Genomic DNA, 15,291 nt, shown 5'->3' on the forward strand with positions numbered 1-15,291 from the left:
ATGGATGAACAAGACAAGAAAAAACTTGTGCGTAACCGTGTTGCTATTGTGGAATCCTTGATTGTGGAGGATGTCCGGGCATTCCTGATAGAAAGGGAGGTTTTCACGAGTGACCAGTTTCAGCAGATCACCCGGCAAACAACACGTAGACACAAAGCAGAGGAGTTGCTTGATCTGCTTCCAACTCGAGGGCCTAAAGCGTTCCAGGAGTTCCGAAAAGCTTTGAAGCAGTGTAACTATTCCTTCCTGGACTCACTACTTGAAAAGGGAGGTCTAGAGGGCAAGCCTCAACACACAGAAAGGCAAAAAACAATCCCAGAAAGTCTACTGAACTCTTTAAAGAGTCTGACAGAGGAAAATGCAAAACTGAAAGCAGAACTGAAGACTCTGAGGGCAGAGAATGCTCAGAAACAAAAGAATATCGATAACTTGAAAAGGCAGAATGACTCTCGAGTGTTGAAGGAACACGTGCAAAATGAGAAGACAAAGAAAGTGCAAGAAGAGTTGAAGACTTACAAAGAAAAAGTCAGGATCATGTCCTCAGTAACTACAGATAAACTGCTACGAGATCTTGAAAAGGAAAGAAAGCAGAAAGAAACATTACAAAGAGAGAAGGAAGAAATGAGCAAGAAGTTGAGAGACATCTGCAGAGGGTACGAGGGGTTGAGAAAGAAGGTGGAGGAATGTAAGAAGAATCACGGGAGGAAAATCATCCACTTGGGGAGTAACAAGTTGGTGGTTCAGAACCCAGAAAAACCACAGGTGATCAAGGGAACTGGTGTGGTCACATCTTCCATGAAGGATGGAGTTAAAGCTGCACGCGGCTTGCAGAGAACTCAAACAATGTTCACAGTCGGCTCTCCTGGTCAGGTGAGTCCAGACAGCACAAGATGTAACACTGCACCTGGGAGGGGTCAGAAACCAGAGTCCAAACCAGTCACTAAAACCATCATTGTACCCTCGTGGAACGAAGTTTCTAAAGAGAACAAAGCAGTTTCACACAGTACAAAACCAGTGGTAAGAGTTGGTGGCACTTCAACAGTGAGTCCGAAAGGATCGAACACTTCCTCACATCCACCGACTTTTGCAAGAGGAGCAACTGAAGAAACGTCTCCAAGGCAGGTCAGGAGCAGAGCCACATTGAAAAGCACCATGACTACGCCTACACAAGTGGGCAAGGACAAAACACAGAAGCAAGAAACAGGCCACAACAAATTATCTACAACACCACCGGCTGGGCAACAGTTTTCTGCAACTCGACTGTCACCCCACAGGCCACCTACCGGCTCTAGCGGGTATCGCTCTGAATCCAGAAGCACAACTCGGACACACGATACTGACGACATCTCAGAAGACACCAGGTCTAGGACCAGCGAGAGACAGGGGCTGCTTTCCAGAAGGGATAAGGCATCTCCTAATAGAGTTTCCACAGGAAGGTCTTCAAGTTCAAGTGGAAGACATTCAACAACTAAAGTAAAGATCAAGGTGCCTTCTCCAGACCTGAGAGGTCCCATAAGTATTGAGTATGAAATAGCGAATGAGTCACAATCTGTAGACTCTGATAGTACAGAATCATAGTGATAAAGTATGCTGCATATTAATATAAAATTACAATTCACACGTGACAAATGGTCAAGACAAGTCAAATCTTGCCAAGCTGTATCGTCTTTTTCTGTTGGCTGCTAGTCGTACTTGAATGTATATAAATAATGGATTGATAATGAGAAACTGTATATAGAGATAACTGGTCTAGAGTAGCAAACCCTGATATATGAGTCATATTATGACAAAGATAAATACTAGTAGTACTTGGGATATTTATCTGCTGCATTATGTTATTGTATATATTGTTGTCAAAGATTAAACCAATGCCATACCTCTGTACTCAACATGTCATCTTTATGCAGCCCTTCTGTTACATGTAAGTTCTGAAACTGTGACAGAAGCAAACCTCTGCATCTCTGACATACAACATATCACCTTATTCTTATAAGAGCACTGCTGGGGAAAATCACATCTAGTAAGTAACTGTTAGTAAAACACAGCATATAGAAAACACATTCAATATCATCATCACCATCAACATTTCAGTGCTCGGCACAACATAGTATGCATACAAGCGATCGCCATGATGTCACAGACAGCAAGTGGTAGGCAAAAAACAGGTGTATATGGTGTAAACAAAAACAGTGATCGCTTGTATGCACCTTAGGGCACGGTCACATTTCCAAGCCGGGGCCCGGCCAGGTTGTTTGCGTGAACGAAAAATAACGAAAAACAGTTTGTATTAAGAGTATACACAAATAGAGCTCATGGTTGATTTTGTAAAACTATTATTGTGTTTTGCTATCTTATATCATAATTTCCATTCCATACAACTGCCCGGCCGGGCCCCGGGTTGGGAAATGTGACCGCACCTTTAGGCAGGGTAAGTTTTGCCAGGCAAACCTGTATAAAAAAAAAAACAGGACTCACATTTGTGGAGCAAGTCAGAAACATCCCTTTCCTATAGCACCTGAGAAGCCTGGAAGACAACTGTTGTGGTGGGCTCTTTAGGGGGATTTTAACAGCAACACCACCAGTCAGGTCCACTAGCGCATCTCCCACTTGTCCTGCAACTAGAGCCTCATAACATCCATGCAATCTGGGACAGAAAACGTTAACATGGTTGTAGTATAATGTGGTGGTGAACATACATGTATCATAAATATAGCTTTGTGTCGAGTCCAGGAGCATACACATATACAGCTAGCATTTAAATCTATCGTTAGGTCTCGGTTGTCTATTCAGTCCAGATAAAAAGGACTCAGTGATTGAGTACAAAAAATCATTTTTAATGACATAAATACTTTTCATCTAGGTGATTCATGCTACATGCACATGTACATTGTACTATTTTCTGAAATTTCAACTTTACTATGGGTATATTGACTTTAAAATAGTCTGAAGGTAGTTGCCATGAGCAAATGTTTTAACACAAATTTAACAATGCAGAATAAAAATATATGATTGTTACTTGGCATAGGCTTTCTCCATCAGAGGTAGCCAGAAGTGACGTTTGTTGGCACATCTGGAGTAGAGCAGTCTGCCGTCTCGACATGGCAGTCTGTCGTCAACGGTCACTTCTGTCCACGTCCCAAACTTCCAGAACACGAAACAGAACTTCCCTTCATACTCCTGGTCACCCCATGTTTTCTGGTGCACTGGTATAACCTGCGATATCAAGAGAATACCATCAGTTTGGTTAACTGTAGTCTGGTTTACCGTTACCAAACCTATTTTAGCTCCCGAGTTTAGTGAAACGATATGTATTATGCTTGGGAGTATATTGTTATAGTAACATCTAGCTTCAGTGCACAGTCACAGTAACACCTCAGTGGTCACTGAACCAGTCATATTACTGATGAAGATGACAGACAGTCATCAAAACGTTGGCTGAATAAAGAACTTTGCTATTCATTCATTCAGCAACCTGATGAAATTATTCAAGGAATACAAAAGAAGATAACATTAACACTGCAATTCTAAAGTCTTTAAGCTGATCTCAAGGTAAAAAAATGCAACATTTTATGATTACTTGTACATGTAAGTGGTATGTAAGGGTTGAAACCTGCTGCTACCCTCTGTAAGAACATGCAATGCTTCAGTTGTAGGTGGTATAGAAGAGTTGAAACTTTCTGCTACCCTCTGCATGAGTTGTCTGTGTGGTGCAATAGCAGCACAGGCACACAGAAACCAGCAATCTCCCAGCCTCCCCTGCACCACATCCTGCACACACAAGTCACCGTCAGCAGGCAGCAGCACTGGGGACTCTACAAGCTCCTGAAAAAAGTAATGTTCAATATAGGGATATATTGACTGAGCTCTGATTATTCATATCATGGCTATAAATATATACCCATTGAGCTCCTTGCTAGTATAACAGAGTCCATTATTCCTTTAACATAGCATTAAGGTACTAGTATATGGACTAACTCAAACCTGAGCAATGATTCTAGCAGGGATATATCTAATAGAAAGAAAAGGCTGATCTTCTGTATTTTTATAGATGTAGCTGGTATAACCGTCCCTCGGCGTAACATGCCCTTCGCAGGCACGTGGCATGGCAGCAGCTGGCTACATTACACCAAACAACCCGTTACACGGTAACACCTATCCTACATGTTAAGTAAATGAAACCTGTGGTCTTCTCCAGACTATCTGTCCAACATCCCCCGATTGCGAGTTGCCTTTGTAATACAGCGCCGAGTCACTTGCTGGGAAGTCTGTGTCCTCAAACAGCATCTTGTTCTAGACCTCTGTCAGACCTCTGACTCCGAGAGACACTCGTCACGGAAGCACTGAGCTGTGTCACAAATACACATACAGAGGTTTAATTGAAAGTATCTCCAAGCAGATCTTTTGGCTGCTGTCTACTGTATCCACTTGCCAGACAGTTAACGTTAGAGTTAGGTTGGCGGAAAAAAAATACCGACTGTACAAAAAAGAGAGCCTGAGAAAAACATCGAAAACAGGCCAAAAATAAGCCAAAGCCTAAAGCTCTGCTTGGAGAGTATCGCTCTTATGGCATCAGTAACTTTGTCATAAAACAAACCATTTGACTCAAATTATGGATTCTCAAAATTTAAATCACAACACTTGTGCCTTAGTATTCCCCACACTCTGTAGTATTTGGGTACGCTTGAGTACCCTGCAGAACAATACTAGACAATGTCAGATGGCCAGTTCTATGGTAACGTTACACATTCTCGACCAACTGTCCCCCAAGTAGCGTTGTTCACATCCTGCTTTAATAGTGTATATGTACAGAACACCACCTCCGCACAAGTACTACTGCAAGGCAACCGCCCCCCTCCCACTTCCAACTCGGCCACGGCAAGCTATGCTCGCAACTCCGCCAAAGAACCAAGTTACGGTATTCAGTGATAAACTTGACGTGGAGAGGGATACCCTTCTGTTACCTCACTCTCTACACCAACAACTATCAGCAGTAAGCTACAGTTTCCATTTTTCCCAGGGGTTTTCCTCCGTTCAATTCGCCCGCCGCCATACTTTGGGTCTTTCAGAACAACGCTACCATTGTAACAAAGGGGGATTCGTCAAGTACTTTTTGTAAAAAAATAGGCAAAACGTCTCCAAAGTATCATAAATCATTGTACATTTCTATAATAAAAAGCTATATAGCATACTTAAAATATAAGTGATCAGATTTGTAAGGATATTGTATTTTTTAAAGTTACAAATATCACTAGTTCCCCCTTTTCAAATTGTAGATTCCATCCACCGGCTCCACAGCTGGATGCATGACGTCACCCATTCCACTCAATTCCCTGGTGATTTAAACTGCTATAGAGAATGCCGGTCTTACGATATTAAATCATCCTCGTATCTTCAATGCAACAGCTAAAGTATTTATTGTACAGAAGGGTTAATGTCATCAAATACTGCAAAAGTGTTAATAAGATGTCATCACCAAAATTAATCTGATGGCAATTCAGCACCTTGGACATTGCTAGTCACACCTTACTAATCCTTACCTGTACGATTAATTTAAGCTACAGCAACGTATCATCTACACTAACAAATATATGCTGGATAATTAAATTCTCGTCATATCTAGGGGATTGTTGTTGTGCTTTCATAAATGATCGAGTCATGCTTATTTTAAAGTTAAACTTGGAATTCCAAGATGTTAATATAAGCATTTCACTTATTTGTTGTTACTAGTATTTGTTTTTGGTGCTGTCAAACTTGGAGAAGCTCGAAGGCTATAACAGGCAAAGGAAATACTCGACCACGACACAATCAACGTTGCAGTAACGTTTATTTCAAGTTCGTCCTTCATACATGGAACATTTGTACAATATTTACAGTAGGTGCATTAACCATACTTTCTGGGTGGGTGTTGCTGGATATAATTACATGTATACCAAAAATAACTGGTGCAAGTTACTTTGCAATAAGTTTGTCAGTTTTGCAACCAAAATTATCTTTGATGCATGTATTGCTATAAATGCAAGAATTGCTCCTTTTCAAAGACTAAGTAGCAGAAAATCATTTGAGAAGGCACACCAAAATGTTTAACTGTATGTGGCATTGCCTGTCAATGTTTTGCCTGCACATTTCTTTTTCTGGAATAGAAATCTATGATACATGTAAAACATGCTTTCGGTAGATGCAAATTGCTGTTGCAAGGTTTACAAGTAACTTGTTTCTAGTAGTTGTTATCTAGTAGTTTTATTGTAGACTAATACATTTAAAACAATGTTTACTGTACACATGGCATCCAGTAGTGTTATTATTTACAGTGTAAGATTAACAATACATTTGTACCAGTAAACTGCTTCAAGATATATCTATACAGCACATCTTACAATTGGCTGGAGTAAAGAATTACACTGTCAATGATCTTTTCGTAAGTACATTTGTAATTAACACTCTGTTCAACTTTCACATCAAAATTTGTCATGACAGTTTGCTTTTCTGCACATCAAGATTGCAAAACATATTCAAGCACACAAAATCAGCCATATAAATTCTTTATATTGTTACTTGAACGTAACTTATCACGTTGGTTGTTACCTAGGGTTATGGTCGAGAACAAGAGTAACTATTTCCTTACTAGCGACTGTGTATCTTACATACGGTGCTACTGTTTGCCTGATTTGTACTATATAATTATTTATCCTGATTTTATGATGTAATATTATCTGCTTATTATCTGTCGTTAATATTTACAAGTCAACTTTTCATTTATTAGAATTTTACCTTCCTAGGGTAGCTGAATCCTTTGGTAAATCAGTTGATTTTAAGTTTCATGAAAAACAAAACTATTGCAAGAAGAAGAATATTAAGTACAAAAACTCAAAATAGTATGAAGCTAATCAAGTCTTTTCTCTTCTTTGTCTCCTTATTTACATTTACAGCTTAGGAGACATTTACATGTGTGATTGTTACATTTTTCTTTTTCTATCTTCAAGATACATAACTTGTAAATATCTTTGCTTGGTGGGTTATCCATAGTTTTAACTGTACAATACCAACAGTTCTGGTAATACCTGTACAGTGGCAGTGAGTTGGTACTTCTACAAAGCAAGATGGTCAAAACAAAACAAATATTTTTCGATTGCTTGCTACTTATCAAAATAATAGCTGCGAAAATTCCTGAGCTTGACATCATCATTTATATAGTAGTCTGGTCCATAATGACTCATTTCACAAACGAAGAAAAATCAAACTAGAAGGACAGTTAACAAATAAGATGAAAAGGTCTTCCAAATTAACCATTTTCTGACATAATACAAAGTAACAAGGGCAAGCCAACAGCAAAATAAGTAACAAGGATCAGAACAGAGCTTGGAGAAGCAGATACCATAGTATTGTATCAACAAACAGTCTGGTCCACTAACATAGAGAACATAGATAGCTGCGATAATGCTTTTAGACAAACGTAGATTCTGTGGTACTGTCCGTTGGAGACGCGCCTTCACAGCTTGTCTGAGAACTCCTGTTACTTGCCGAGGAGTGTCTTGGAGATGATCGTCGAGTTGCCGATCTCGTTGCTCTGCTTGCAGTGTCTTCCCCTGCGGATGTGTGTGACGCTGTGGAGCTTCTGTGCGAGCTACACCGACTGGACCGCTGAGATGACGCGGTGTCATGATGGCTGGCAGCAGCGGCGGATCTTCGCAAATCCCGCTCCTGCTGTCGGACAAGCTGCTGTGTCTCGCTGTCCGCCTGTGGGCTGCTGTCGCTCTGCGGGCTCTGGATTTCCCCCAGTGGGTTATCTGGCGTGTTCCTCGGTGGTGGCCCTGCGCACGCCGCCGAGTCGAACATGATCGCCATGTCGTACGGGGTGGGGGCTTGTCTCCCGGTGATACGGGTTGGACAGGCTTGATGGCGCTGTAAGGTGGAGGTGGATCATCGTAGGGAGGCAGGGCGACGTGCAGGTCACCGGACGGGGAGAGAGGCGGAGGACGGAAGAGGTGGGCGGGGAGGATGTTGGTTCTCGTTCTGCGCGCTCCGTGGCGAGACGCTCTGTTCCGTCGATTGTCTGAAAATGACAAAGGAAAAATGTCAAATTGTTGTAACAAAACAACTGATGCTCTATCTTAATTAATGTTATCTTCAAATCCTATTTCCTAATTCTGGCACAAATTTGTGGGGTCATGTGGCATAACAGCAGAACATTGGACTCAGAACCAAAAGGTCCCTGGTTTGAATCCTGACATGTCAAGAGGGCAAATTTTATTAGTAAACTAAGTTTTCCATATCTCTACATGCCATTCTTTTCTGTCTTAGATGATGGGAAAAAGCAGCAAAATTCTGTCTGATGATGGAACACAACGGTGCTGTGGTAGCTAAAACACTTACAGTGGTTTCCCCCGTACATGGCCTCTAGTCTGCGCTGGCGGAGTCGGTACACCAGGAACAGCAGCAGGGACAGGATCAGGAAGGACGAGAGACAGCTGACCACCAGCCGCATCCCGTGGGTCATGCTCAGCTCTGAACCATTGTCTGAAAACATCAAAGTATCATCTCAGGACATGCATCACAACATTGTGGAGATGTGTGGTATAATGGCAGAGGCTTTTGACTCAGAACCAAGAGGTCCTGGGTTTGAATCCTACCATGCACTTTACAAGACTCACTTTACACTCAGTTGAAAATGAGTACCTAGCTTCATTTAGGGATGCCCCTCAGATAAGACGTTAAATGGAGAGCTTTACTTTTTGAAAAAGAGTAGGTCCAAATACTACTGACAAGAAGTCGGTGGTTCACTCCTAATCACCCAGATAGAGGCCTGGCGAACCCCCGTCTTGTATAAGACACACAGTGATTTAAATTTGAATATTTTTTTCGAAAGATGCGGTGGGTTTTTTAATGTATTGGAACTGTTATTCTTGAACATTATGAAGTTCTTACAGTTATTGCTGTTGTTGTTCTCGCTGGGGTCCATACAGGTGAACTCGCAGCACTTGTCTGGAGACATCTGGTAGCTGGTGCACTTCTGTGGCCGGTCGCACTGCGCGGTGATACACATCTGTGCCTCTCCCATGTGACAGGTACAGGTCATGCAGGCGTCGTGACCCTGGGGCGTGAACACCTGTCCCTCCGCTACCTTCTCTCCCTTGCTGTTAATGCACTTCATCTTGGCAAGATCTGGAAGATCAAGATATAACAATATAAGCATGCTTTATTCGTCCTAGTTATCTCTTTATTGGTCGTGTGCTGCCAGACTTTTTCTTTGGCCCTGGGGCGTGAACACCTGTCTCTCTGCTACCTTCTCTCCCTTGCTGTTAATGCACTTCATCTTGGCAAGATCAGGAAGATTTTAGGTTGTAATAAAAACATCCTGTAAGTACACTGTATTCATACTAGTTGTAGAGTTTCTTCTGTCACAAGGAAGAAACTCACCATAAATTTGGAAGATCAGGTCATAACAAAAACCTCAAATGAGCATGCTGTATTCTTTCTACTGTTATGAAATTTCATCTGCGTTGGTAGTTTGAATTGAAAACTTTTGATCCAACACAAGAGGCTGTTTTCACCTAGAGCTTTAGACCAGTCACTCTAGTCTTGTTCAATAGACTGACAAAGTGAGACTTGCCACGTAGCTTCTCTGAAGTGTGACGTCAACACTGTAATGTCACTAAACTGTGACAGAGACTAGACCGACACCATTTACCAGATACCTTTGACCCAGCGTTGACGTTAAATTTCAGAGAAGCCATGTGACAAGTCTTACTGGGTCAGTCTATTGAAGAAGACCACAGTGTCAGGTCAAAAGCTCTAGTTGAGAACAATTTCTTGTGTTGGATACACAATGTATACAGATAAACCGGTAAATCAGAATGTTATAGACCATTGACCAACAATAGGCAATACTACAATATCTATGAGCAATACACACCTTTTTTACACAGAAACGCTGACAGACTTTCACAGTTGATGGCGTACCAGCTCCAGAGGTAGAGGCCCCCGAACAGCTCGTTTCTAAGATACTGCAGCTGTCCACACAGCATGTCACCATGTTGGGTCGACATCAGGACAGGGTTGAAGCTCTGGATAAAGTTGAAGTCACTGTTGGCCTCTGAGAAATGGGAAGAAACGGGATGATGCTGATTAAACAAATGAAGCCTTTCTTCTGACGATTCATGTCATGTACACTTAACACACCGGGGCTTGAAATCCTTTTTTTGTGCACTGGTGCAAACTACATTGAAAATTACCTGTACCACTCAGAATCTAGAAGTACAGATCATACTAAAAACTTCTAAACAAATAAAAATCCAGTTACACCTGCCATGTATATATAAACCCAGTACATGGACTGGTGCAAGTAGACATCAAAAATACTTGCACAGCTCCTATTTTACCTGCACAATATTTTGAGCTCTGGTAACACCATAAATGACTGGCTGAAAGCCCAACAGTGCCTTAACTACTGACCTGCTTGTGTGTTGGTGACCCTCCAGAAGGACACATTGTTCTGTGTGACGTAGTGATACCCCATCCAGAACCTCTGATAGATCCCATCCAGAATCAGCGACTGGGCCAGCAGGTCCTCCCACTTGTGCTCGATGATGAACCCCAGCTCGTTGTCGCTGGAGATTGTTGCTAGGTAACTGCCCTGGCGCTGGCAGGTCTCCTGCGCCTGGCTGTAGTTCATCTTGGTCTGGAAGGCCTTGTAACAGCTGCCCACGCGAGCGTGGAAGTACCAGCCTTCTGGACAGGTATCTGGAAAAACAAGATGGAGTATGTATAAATTATGTAATATCAAAGAAACAGACAATAATGCTGTAGTTCATCTTGGTCTGGAAGGCCTTGTAGCAGCTTCCAACCTGAGCGTGGAAGTACCAGCCGTCCGGGCAGGTGTCTTTGGAGACAGAATGGAGTACACATGAATTATGTCATATCGATGCTTTGGTCAAAATTAAAGAAAAGTCAACACAATAGTGTAAATTTCCATTGCTCAATTCTGTGTAGAATTTCCTCTACTTAGTAGTAAGTTTTCTATCAAATTACTGACAGGAACGTTCCTAAAGCATTACAGGACTTGTAACTTTTAATTACTTTAATTTCTGATTTTGTCACAGTACTTTCGTCACAGTTTTCACAGCCACTTTAGTACCTTGAATTTGTCATTACCATTAACAAATCAATCGCCACTGTCAAATATGTGAAATTTTGCTACCCTGCACATAAAGCATTCAACTCAAGAACTTCTTTCAGTTGGTGACCTTTCTCTCTGTTTGGTCAAAAGCTAAGTAACAAGACAGACCTTGTAGTTCTGTATACTTACTGGGAGTATCTCCATGTAAAAAACTGGCAGTCGCTTCCTCCTGGCCGAACCCTTCCTGTCCAACACCGAGGTCTAAAGGAGACTTCACCTGTCCCTTTTCCCATGACATGACATGGTGACTGCTGGTGTCAGCCAGGTTTACAGTGTCAGGATGGGCTGGAGAGGCAGCCTGGTAGGCTCGGTTTGTCTCACTTCCATCTGAAATACAGGAATCATGAACATGAATCAGGGCTAAAAAAAAAGGCATGTTGTTCAGTTCAGTGCAAGTGCATGTTGGTGCACACAAAACCCAATTTTTTTTCTGTGGGTGCACCAAAGTCTTTTCGGAGGTTTACATATGTAAAGATTAAATGTGTATGTTTAATCTTTGTATTGTTTGGCACCCGAAATCAGCTATGCTGCCTGGGTGGCCAGTGTATTGTCTTGTTACAATTGAATTAAAATAAAAATAAAATAAATGTACATCATAAAAATGTATGGTTGTCATGCCCAATGTTTCAAAAGTTCAAGGTGATGAATTATTTCTACAAGAGAATGAAAATACAGAAACTTTGCAATGGTCCCTCATGCAACAGGATATACTTTCGTATCCTGTTCTGCTAGTGAAACGGCACCAAGAGCTGAACAACAAGCCAGGGAAACCCAAACCACCTGAAACACATGTCAAGTGGTCTCTTCAGGCCAAAACTTCACTTCTAATCTGAAGTGCAGGTACCTGAATCATTGTGCTCAATTTTCTGCTCAGTCATCGGCCAGTAGTGCTGACACAGATGCATGTGCTTGCCTCAAACATCTTTAAAAATATACTTTTTAACTTGCGTTTAACATTAAGCTTTGTTGATGTTTAGAAATAGCAGTAAAAATGGGAAAATACACTCAAACCACTAATGTTTTCTAGACAGTATTACATAATACCAACAATGTTTAGTGACTGTTTTGAAAATACTGGTTACAAATAGTTTTGTCATTCCTAAGCCTTCAACTCTCAAGGTTCAAACCACATTGCTACATTTTTTTCAGGGTAGAAAAATTGGGTTAAGTCCTTGTGCATAACAGAACAGCGTTTGTTATAGCCTGATTTTGAACTGTAGGTGTGAAAAACACATCTGTGATACTGATCCTTTGTACTTGGTAAATGACCTACAACACTTGGGTACCCAAAAATCTGAATAGAGGCCTTTGTCTTTGGAACCCTGCCTCAATTTTCTGAACAGTTTCTTAGTCCTGTGTGGCTGATTACCAGACCAAACACGGCTCCCAGTCTTTGCTTTACCATGACCTTCCCTGCCCTGCAAAGGTAACATGATATGGTGTTACCCACCACTAGATAAACTCTACATACAAGCGCAACCCAAGGGGCTCAACAGGGATAACACGTACGCCAAGCCTGGGCTGCCGTTAACACAATTTCAGACTTTGAACAAATGTTAGAGTGAAAACTGTGGGGGAAGTATGCTGAAACTGACTACCAAAACAAATTCTCCATACATTTTCATCTCTGTACCTTTGTCAAGAAGCATAGAATGTTATATCTACCTCCATACCCATGTTTTCCAGATAGAAGACCCATCATGAAAGATAGAAAACAACAGCCTCTGAATGTCTTTATTCAGAGTTAGTCAAGGAATTTTCACCTGGTTTACCACAATGGGTCCTTAGGTAAGAAGAACGCTGTTTCAACCCTGGTTAAGATTTGGGTAAACACCCCCCTGAATAAAGTGCTCAGTCATGCTGTTTCAGGTTTCAAGCATAAATAAGTGAATAGGATCGGTGAGGGTTTTCACAACACAGTGGACGCACTTTCTGATTGGCCAAGGCGCCGCTCCGGCTTTACGTGCTTAGTACGCGCACGGTGCGTTCTGGGGGGGCTGTGACAAAATCTTTTGTCTGCCTCCCTTACAAACATCTAGTCTGGCGGTGGGATAGACATCTAGGGTAAACAGCTCAAAGCCAGTTGTTTTCACAAACTGTTTGTTTATTCCTAAGTAGGAAGGAACCTCGCAAAGACATTAATGGATCCAATTTTGCTGGGGTGAAACTAGATGAAACACTGTGATAGATAGTTTAATCCCCCAGACGCTGTTTTCTTCTGGGTTTAGATAAGCTTGTTAGCGTTCTACAGCATGTTTCTGCCAGTAATTTACATCAAAAACATTGAGAGACCCCTGTGCAACCACACATAAGCTATGTTTTTTTATGGAAATACATCCAAAAGAGGAATTAACCGTGCCAACGGTCCTTTCAAAACTACCAACACTTGTGTCACAATTTACTACTGATAGTCCGCAAGCACCAAAAGCTTTCCTGCATGTGTGTGTGTACCTTTGGCTGTTAACACTGAAATAAGAAAGAGATATCATGCTGGTCTCACCTGTTTCTTGTGGGGCTGCCAATGTAATTGCAACACCTGGAAAATATGATTGAAACAGAAATTTCCATAAATCATGGAAGTATAACAAGAGCCACACATTGCAAGTAAAAGTGTATCATTCTCTTTTGTTTCACACAAATTTTAACTGACAGATATTATTGAGAGCCAACACCCCATTTACAAAGCTGAAAAACATTACATTTATCAGTTAACATCAGAAGTATGTATGTCTTTACATTAAGCAAACATACAACTTGTTTGCATTGGGAGTCGTTCAGCAAACAAAACCTAATATACATGGTCACGACTATACAACAGGGAGCTTCTGTAGTTTGCAACAATGGGCACTAAATACTCGTACATGTACATTGTACCAAAATGTGTGTGAACAAATTTTTTGTCCATCTTCTTTCATCCAAATCTTTAAAACTGAATGTAGCAAACAGCATAGATTCTGATCAAGAAAGATAGGCAAATAGTAGAAATATGACCATGGTTGAAAAAACTGGTGCTACATATAGGGTTTTTTACTTTACTTAAAAAAAATTTCACTACATCCTATTATTCTTGTCCTCTGTTGAAAATACAACAGAGACAAATCAGGGTTTGATTCCATCTCTCTCACAGATGTGCCAGTAGCACCACAGCTATTGTTTCTCCAATGTTGATCACACCTATTGTGGAAAATGTGCCAAACTATTAAAGGGACAAGATTTGGTGATAATTACCCCTGTCCTTTTACTAAGCTGTTAAAAGGCATGCATAATGCATTTAATTGTTTACAGATATATTTCTTATGCTCTGCAAGCTTTGAGTTTCTTTGTGTTGTCCTACATAGAGATTCTACAAAAAAATTGTGACCAAAAATGTAAAAATCATAAAGAACTGTGTTACCCTACTGACATATCATACCTTATTATACCATACTATACCTTGGTATAGTATAATCAAATTTTTATACAGCTACTGTTACAACAACAACATAGCAGAATCGGGGTAAATTCTAACACATCTACATGTACTTCTATCACACGCCCATTTTTTTCCAACATATTGAATACATATGTGTTACGTGTTACAACTTCTACTGGCATAGTCTTTTTCCTTTGCTAATTCTTCCCAAAACTAAGGTTTTAACTCGAGTTATTCAGTGAAATACTCTACTTGTTTGCTTCACCACATGTGGTGCCAGGACAAAGCATGGGATCTGTTGACTAGCAAGCAAACGATCTGACCTAATTTTTCAAACGAACGGTGTGTTTGTGATCAAGGTTTGCAAACGAACAAAGACAGTGTACCAAAAACTAGCATCATCTAGTGCTTCAAAAACTGCTAGAATTCATATAAATTCTTCACGAAGTCTAGATTCTGGCAGGAGAAACGCCCAGTGAAGGAACTGAGCAAACACATGCATGGCAAATACCCCGCTTGCTAGCCAGGGATAGGTTCCTCCCCCCAAGCTCCTGGCTGTAAAAGGCAGCACGTTCCGAGTACTCACCGTGAAAAAGGACAACCAAAATATCCCAAATTCCTCGGCGCCGACAACATTTTTGGTCGAGGAAAATCTTCCCGACGTAGTAGAAGAGATTCCGGCGGTTTTTGTGTGGACAGAACGGGG

The 15,291-nt window shown here is 41.2% G+C and overlaps 3 protein-coding genes across 3 annotated transcripts in view; 1 reads left to right on the top strand and 2 right to left on the bottom strand.

The window, feature by feature from the left end:
- LOC109487109 (DNA ligase 1-like) lies at positions 1–1,578 on the top strand. Its single transcript, XM_019791079.1, has one exon. The coding sequence runs from the start codon at positions 1–3 to the stop codon at positions 1,576–1,578; it is 1,578 nt and encodes a 525-aa protein (XP_019646638.1).
- A 1,434-nt stretch (positions 1,579–3,012) lies between these two features.
- Positions 3,013–4,338, bottom strand: LOC109487110 (calpain-10-like). The gene is made up of 3 exons (XM_019791080.1): positions 4,180–4,338; positions 3,621–3,822; positions 3,013–3,203 (listed from the first exon to the last, which is right to left on the bottom strand). Exons 1-3 carry the CDS (start codon positions 4,282–4,284, stop codon positions 3,013–3,015), a joined length of 498 nt encoding a protein of 165 aa, XP_019646639.1. The 5' UTR covers positions 4,285–4,338.
- A 2,116-nt stretch (positions 4,339–6,454) lies between these two features.
- Positions 6,455–15,291, bottom strand: part of LOC109487170 (integral membrane protein DGCR2/IDD-like) — an 11,885-nt gene continuing 3,048 nt past the window's right edge. The window contains 8 exon segments of the mRNA XM_019791155.1: positions 6,455–7,853; positions 7,856–8,050; positions 8,371–8,514; positions 8,923–9,159; positions 9,911–10,090; positions 10,450–10,737; positions 11,303–11,500; positions 13,674–13,709. Coding sequence (XP_019646714.1) covers positions 7,441–7,853; positions 7,856–8,050; positions 8,371–8,514; positions 8,923–9,159; positions 9,911–10,090; positions 10,450–10,737; positions 11,303–11,500; positions 13,674–13,709 — 1,691 coding nt within the window. The 3' untranslated portion in view covers positions 6,455–7,440.

This window comes from Branchiostoma belcheri, unplaced genomic scaffold, assembly GCF_001625305.1.
Source record: "Branchiostoma belcheri isolate BF01 breed outbred unplaced genomic scaffold, Haploidv18h27 scaffold86, whole genome shotgun sequence".
NCBI lineage: Eukaryota > Metazoa > Chordata > Leptocardii > Amphioxiformes > Branchiostomatidae > Branchiostoma > Branchiostoma belcheri.

Bases quoted from the DNA above. Each gene is read 5' to 3' on its own strand.
- LOC109487109 (XM_019791079.1), top strand. From the start codon at position 1: ATGGATGAACAAGACAAGAAAAAACTTGTGCGTAACCGTGTTGCTATT.
- LOC109487110 (XM_019791080.1), bottom strand. From the start codon at position 4,284: ATGCTGTTTGAGGACACAGACTTCCCAGCAAGTGACTCGGCGCTGTAT. The intron at 3,823-4,179 runs GTTTCATTTACT...TACTTTTTTCAG, and splicing joins TAGTCTGGAGAAGACCACAG to GAGCTTGTAGAGTCCCCAGT. The intron at 3,204-3,620 runs GTAGCAGCAGGT...AGGTTATACCAG, and splicing joins ATTGCATGTTCTTACAGAGG to TGCACCAGAAAACATGGGGT.